Source organism: Schistocerca nitens, chromosome 11, assembly GCF_023898315.1.
Source record: "Schistocerca nitens isolate TAMUIC-IGC-003100 chromosome 11, iqSchNite1.1, whole genome shotgun sequence".
NCBI lineage: Eukaryota > Metazoa > Arthropoda > Insecta > Orthoptera > Acrididae > Schistocerca > Schistocerca nitens.
Genome location: NC_064624.1, coordinates 39699336 through 39706716, shown reverse-complemented (window position 1 = coordinate 39706716; position 7381 = coordinate 39699336). Strand labels below are relative to the sequence as shown.

General features: G+C 37.1%; 1 protein-coding gene across 1 annotated transcript in view; it reads left to right on the top strand.

Annotated features, from left to right (window-relative positions):
• The first annotated feature begins 337 nt into the window (after window positions 1-337).
• Window positions 338-7381, top strand: part of LOC126213444 (zinc finger protein 492-like) — an 82405-nt gene continuing 75361 nt past the window's right edge. Inside the window, exons 1-3 of the mRNA XM_049941189.1 lie at window positions 338-435; window positions 2536-2617; window positions 3109-3171. Coding sequence (XP_049797146.1) covers window positions 407-435; window positions 2536-2617; window positions 3109-3171 — 174 coding nt within the window. The 5' untranslated portion in view covers window positions 338-406. The remainder of the gene's footprint in view (window positions 436-2535; window positions 2618-3108; window positions 3172-7381) is intronic.

Genomic DNA, 7381 nt, shown 5'->3' with positions numbered 1-7381 from the left:
GTACTTGTTAATGCCCGTACTGCAGCTCCTATCAGCCACGGCTCGGACATTAACTTTATTTAATTGTTTATGCTAAAAGTAACGAAGGCCCACGAAATAGTACACAGTTCTTATCAACAGATGGCGCGCAGTCTCACAGTTATTCCCATGGTCTATAGAACGCCTTCCAAATGCGCAGTACGATCTTCGGTCAACAGATGGCGCGAGGCACTGTTGACACTAAACAGTTATTGAAATAACTGCCAGAATCAGAGGAACGGTTATCGCAGTAACCGTTACTTCTCAGTAACCGGTTATTTCTATCAGTTACGTTATTTTTTGCCACCTCTTGCAGTGAGCTCTATGTAGCAACCTTGAGCAGTGAGTGTCGCGACTGTTAATGTTAGACTGTGTGTCATACTAACAAATGTACACCGTGGAGATAAATAAGCAGAGGTAACAGTAAACTTGTTTCATTCGATCACATTTTTATTATTCTTGTAACTGCATGGGGAACACGAAGCATTTTACATGTTTTTTGTGACGATGCTCTGGCAATAGTTTCAATATTGTATTAATTTAATGGCTTTTGCGGCATATTTGAAATTTACTTTGTTGTGTATACAAACGGCCATGATTAAATTATCGTTGGTGGATTTGTTTATGGTCTGGGCTTGCGTGCGAATTTGGTGTGTACTTGTTTTAGGTTATGTTTTTCAATGCAAACAGCTTGTTTTCCATGAGCTTGTAATTTTTCTCAATAGGCAGAGATCAATAATTTTTCCACCAGTATTTCGGAGCGCGCTAAGTACTCTACGTATACTGTTCATCAATTACGAAAAGTACATGTGCCGTTTGTAGCCTGTAGCGTCTTGTGAAGTACATGTTTTTTTGTCCCATCCGATAAAATCTCTACATGTATACTCTGTAACTTTGTAAAAGAGACGATTTGTATTTTCGACGTTTTTTTCAATAGTTTCTACATATTGTGATCTCCAGTGAAAGTGCTTGTCATTTATAATTGCTGTGGCTAGTCATTTATAATTTTTGAGGGAAGGACGACCGAAGACAGCGAGGTGCTCACTTTCACTATTTCGTTATCTTAATCAGTATCACTGTTGTTATGTAATATTTGTTGTGAAGGAACGACGAGGAATAAGAATAGCGTTTGCTGTGATGTAATGTGATGCTCCTCCCGATAATAGCGTGAGTAACTTGATAGTATTCGTCAGTCCTTCGGTGCACATAGTTACTACCTCTTTTCAGGAATTGGGTACCGGTATCTGCAGATAAAAGATGATGTTGGATGTATTAATTTGTTGTGGCTATTTAGAATCATTTTAGTATCCTGTTATTTGATCTGCTGCATAGACCTGGAAATCTTACATTAACAAGAGTTTGTGTTAACATGCGTATATGAATGTGGTTTAGTATAAGGGTAATGCTGCAGTGTTGCAAATAGATGTAGAAAGAAATTAGCTGGTGTGGAAAAAGCTACTATGTAAGTGCAATTCTCACTGACATTACACATCATCAGACTGTAACAGAACATTCACCATGGGTCTGCAGTTAAGAGGGAGGAGAGCCAGTAAATATGTTTAGCAATAGAAAGTTAACCAATATTAAAAATAGACGACATTTAAAAAAATTTTTCGACAGTTTGTATAAAATACAGTATGTGTGATTTTCTTTAGTGGATAGATAAAAAAAAATCAGCATGGCAATATTTGCTCTACTGTGGGTATTCAGTAATGCCTTGTACAAGGAAAGCCTTAAAGGAGCAACTGTGTCAAAAACACCCATTAAACAAATGACAAAATGATGGTTTGTAGGCTGCTGAACTCCTCTTATAGTTAGGTTTTAATTTTGTACACATCAAGATGATACTGAGTAACTGAAGACAAACTGCAGACTAATGTCTGAGTTTAGAGATTAAGTACTGAAAGTGCCACATACATGATTAAGACCCGCAAATTCCATTTTACATTGATGAGAACAGGATTATAACACATTTGGATAATCATTTGCATTAGGGTATTCCCAAACTAAATCCCAAAAATGGAAGGCTTTATTTCAATTTATCTTTCTTCAAATTTAAAATTGTGGTTGATGTAAGTTACTGATTTTCTGTAGAAAATATCATTTCCATTCATTAGTTGCTTTGATTGCTCATAATGCTGTATGCCTAGTTAGAGTTCCTCTGGGAAAAAGCAAGACACCTCTCAAATAATGCTCACAGTAGTAGAGTATACCTTAAACCAATGACAGACACAAACAGTATCAGTCAGTCTAGCATTTTTCTGTTGGATGGATTTTGCAAAACATGATTTTCTATCATTTTGAGATTATATGTTATGACACTTCATTATGAGAGAATTGTAAATCAGTTCTTGACATTAGACTCTTTTCTTCACCTAGTTTTAATTTATTTATAGTTTAGTGGTTCATCTGCTGCACCCAGTAATGGACTGAAAATACTGCCTTTCAGCTGTATCTCACATTAACAATGGAAATTGAATGTGACTTTTATTATCTGGTTCCTTGTCTTTCCTACAGCCTGACTGCAGTAATGGACCACGAAAAAACTATTTGGATAAAAGAGGAAACAAGTGAGATATCAAGTTCACCAGGCTCCATTGTAAGTAGTTTCTTAGTATTTTTTTACTGTTGTTTCATTAATTTCAGTGTGCAGTATGTTGTGTGAATAAACAGAATTCATGCCATTTTGCTGAAAGTATGAGGAATTAAGTACAATAAAATCTCCAGTGAGTTTTTAAGTTTACACTAAACATTTACAGCACTATGCATAGATTATAATGTGTGTTAAAATTCACAAATGATGCAGGGGAGGGTTTTAATTTAATTTTTGTAAATTTAGACAAATTTGTAATGCACTGCTTATTGGCAGTTATAATATATTTATATAAAATTGAACTATTATGATAAAAATAGTCATTGGCTGGATGTCATTTCCAATGAGCACAATATTTCAGCAAGTGACCACATTGCCATCACCCGGTGCACTAACTTACTGTGCACTTACTAGTGATCAGTATGAGCTATGAGTGTAATTTTTTAAAAGTGACTTTTTAAATGTACTCATTTTGCTTTGTGTTACTCTCACCACAGGTCAAAGTACACCCCTCTAGTGTGAAAATAAAGGAAGAACCACAGGAGACTTGGAATCAAGAGGTAATTCTAGAATTTTTTGACTGAGTGGAATTAATCACTGATTTGTTATTTCACAGTTGTAGGGAATGTAAATGAAGAGGTAAGTAATATAGCTGAGCATTATTGTCAAGGTTTGTTCAGATATGCTAGTAATTATTACTGACTCACAATATCATAATTTGCCCACTATTGTCAAATATGGCACAAAAGCCTAAATATAGTATTTTTTCGGCATTGCTCTATATGGGTTGAAGTATTGTCTTTGTACAGGAACAATAGTTTTAATATCTACATTAGTAGAGTTATTATCTTGTACAAGGACATGGTAAAAAGTAATGCCTCCACATTTTTTATGCAGAAACTGTTATAGCTTTTCAAATAAAACAAACTGTGTTAATTTTTTACGTCTTTATTCTTCATGTTGACGTATTTATTTCTCAACGTAGTCTCACACACAATGAACACATTTCTCTTGCTGAGAGACCAGTTCATTGATACTGACACTGATTTTGTTGACAGAGCCACAACCTCACCTCTGCTTTCACTGCTTCAGTCACTATCTAATGGAAGTCCTCGAAGGTATTCTTTAGATTTGGAAACAGATGAAAATTGGATGGGGCCAAGTCAGAAGTATATGGAGGATAATTGATGACAGTGAACCTAAGCTGTCGGATTGTTGCAGGCATTGCAACCCTCATGTCTTGCCTGGCATTGTCATGCTGAAGGACAGGGTGGTGCATGTATGGGCAGACTCTTTGAATTTGAAACTTGATCGCAGTACGCTGCTCCTCACGCACCAACATAGTTAAGCTACACATGTTCATGTTACATGCTACAATCCAGAGCCCTCTAGCAGCAGATGGTTCCAATTTGGGTCAGCAGAGCGAAAAAGCCTGTGCACATTACTCAGTCGAGTAATATACGTGACATGTAGTATCTCGACCGATACTGCAAACAGAATTAAAAAGTTGGAGGCATTACTTTTTAGCACACTCCTGTATATACAAACAAAAATAAGAACTACACGTGATTGTGTTGATGTCTAAATAAAATGATGCATGATAGTTGCTGCAATGCCCTCGACCTGAACAGTGATTTCCTACGTATTTGACCAGTTGCCTTGACAAGTAAACTATCCACAGACACTTCTTTGACTGAGTCAGTTGTTATTCTCATGGGAGGTTTGATTAGTGGGCAGAGCAAGAATGAGAATTCATCATATACTGTGAAAATGATGACAAAGTACAATTCAAGATATGAATGCTTTTGCTTGAAAATACTCCATTATGTCCGGAAACGCAAAGTGAATCTTGACCCTTCTCAACACACTTATCATTCACATCACCATCTGAATCAGCATGATACTATATAATACCTACTTTTACAACAATGTGGTAGTTTTCATATTTTACACCAAAGTATTATCTACCATTAAAATTACAGCACTATTGTAGGCTTCTTTTCTTTGTCCCCTCTTCTACATTTTAATAAACCCTTGCAATGTCATGTGCTTCAATTTATTTCATTATCCTTGTTATCAAGGTATTTACTTAAATTGCGGAGCAATTCTGTTTGTCTTCATTAAATTTACTTTATTCTTTTTTTTCATTTCTGTTTTTTCCTTCATTAAATATTTTTACTCTTTTTTTTCATTTCTACATTTATCATTTCCTCCATTAGGAAAACCTAAAGAAAGATGGACAGATGGAGCAAATTCCATCCTCCAGAATATGAGTTCTTAACAACTGCAATGCCTCATTCAGTTGGTCCCTAAAGCCAATGTTATTTTGATCATACACAGTTTACACTATAGTGCATTTAAAAGCAGTTGCAACTTTTGACGTTTGGCTCACTGTGTGCCATTGCCTAGGTAGCACCAATGGTTGGCTGTTCAGCTGGTAAAGCGCCCATGGTGCCACACCATGGGTAAACAGTACCATGTGGTGTCACGCATCAGAGGCACCTACATTCATTTCCTCTCATTGTAAATTGATACTTTCTGGCAGTGAAGTGTTTTACAGCTGTCAGGTATTGTAAACAAGTGTTCCGTGCTGCCGTTGCATTAATAATAACATTGCAGCATGTCTGAACATGAGATTCACAGTAAAAGTGATCACCCAAGAACTCGTTCACCAGCTGTGAAGTGTTCTGCTGCAAAATTTTCCTCCAAATTCGACAATAGTAATGGACAATGCACAATACCATTCAGTTGGGATGGATAAAGTCCCAGCAATACAGCAGAGGAAAGCAGCTATTTTTCTCAGCGTACAAAGAAATATTCGATTGGATAAAGTTGAACCCATCTTGTGTAAGGTGGAGTTAATGGAACTTTCAGTACTGTACCAGCCAGAAACTCCATGCTAACAGGTCAGTGAACTGGCTAATGTTTGGACATTGTTTAATCAGTCTTTCTCCATATTATGCTCATTTAAATCCGGCTGGGAATATATGGTCCTAGGTGAAAAGTAATGTGGCAAAAAAACAACAAGAAATCTATACTCAGTGATGTTGAAATGTTGACAAGAGAAGTCACTGCAAATGTTATATCGGACTGGTCTCACGTTATCAGGCATATCAAGAATGTAGTTGAGGAGAGCTGGATTCATGGACCGTGACGAGTTTTGAGAAATATGGTACTTCTCTTGTTGCTATGTTAACATCTGCTTCTTTTGCCTAAACACAGTATAGTTTACAGATACACATCTCACTAACATTGTAAGGCAATTGAAATTGTAACAGAATCCTAAAACGGTGTGTTATTAACCAAGCAACTGAGGGCGAGACATATCAGTAGTTATAAGAAAGCCAGTTCTCAGTATAAAAGTAAATGTGCAGCTTCTTCACTTATGTCAGTATATGTGGCAATTTCAGATATTAACCATATGGTAAAATACTCTCCTCTTTGCATGCTATCATCTCCCAAGCTTGTTTTAATATCTCAGACCATTTATGACTGACTTGATTTAATTCTTTTGGCCCCTATGGGGGCATAGGGCATCCAGGAGAACTCGCCATCTGTCTCTGTATTTGGCCATTTGCCTCAATTTTGCACAGGTTTTGCCAACTCTTTTTGCTTTCCCTTCCATTGTCCTCTTCCATGTGCCCTTAGGTCTTCCTCTCTTCCTTGTTCACTGGGGATTCCATTCCAATGCTTTTTTCTCGATGGTTCCATCTCAAGGTGTGCCCCAACCAACACCACTTTCTCGCATCTGGTCTTCTATAGGTATTCGGTTTGTTATTCGCCAGAGCTCCTCATTACATATTTTTTTCTGGCCACCAGATATTCATGATGTGTCAGAGACATCTATTTATTAAGCTTATCCATTTTCCTGCTTTCACTGGCATACACAAGGACAGCCTTCTCATTTGTATTAAAAATACGGATTTTTGTTTTGTACGTGATATTTCTGTTTTCTGTATTGGATACAATTTATGCCTTTTTAATGCGGTTTTTCATGTCATCTCCAGCTCCACCATATTCCATCACTATACAATCAAGATACAGGAATGAGTTGAGAGTCTCCACCCGCTGCTCCTCTATTAACAGTGGCACCTCCGATGTTCCCTGAATTTACTATCATTTCCTTTGTTTTGCCTGTATTTATCTTGAGGCCAGCAGTCTCTGCTTCTTCTTTCAGCAAGTTTAATGTAGCTTGCATATCCGTCAGCTAGGCTAGTGATACTGTGTTGTCTGCAAAATCCAAATTCTCTAGACATTCATGGATCTCCCACTGGATTTCTCGTCTCCTGCCTGCTGTGACTCTTCACATAACTGAGTCTAGAACAAGTAGAAAAAGTGTTGGTGATAAAATGCAACTCTGCCGGACTCCAGTTATTACTTTCATGGGCTCTGTCACATTTCCCTTGTGGAGTATGCAATGTTTGTAACCATCATATAGATATTTTATGATGTTTAAGATCTTCTGTGGTATCCCATACTTCTGCAACACCTGCCAGAGCACTTTGTTTCATGCAGTCGAAGGCCTTCTGAAAATCAATGAATACCAGGTACATGTTTGCTTGGAATTCTTCGCTTTGCTTTAAAATTATCCTAAGAGTGTTAATAAGATCAATACAACTGTGTTGTGCCCTAAAACTGGCCTGTTCTTTACGCAGTCACTTTTCAAGAGACTCTTTAATTCTGTTTAAAATAATTCTGGTGATGATGTTACTGGCACTGACAACAATGTAATACCATGCCAGTTGCTACAGTCTGACAAATTTCCCTTTC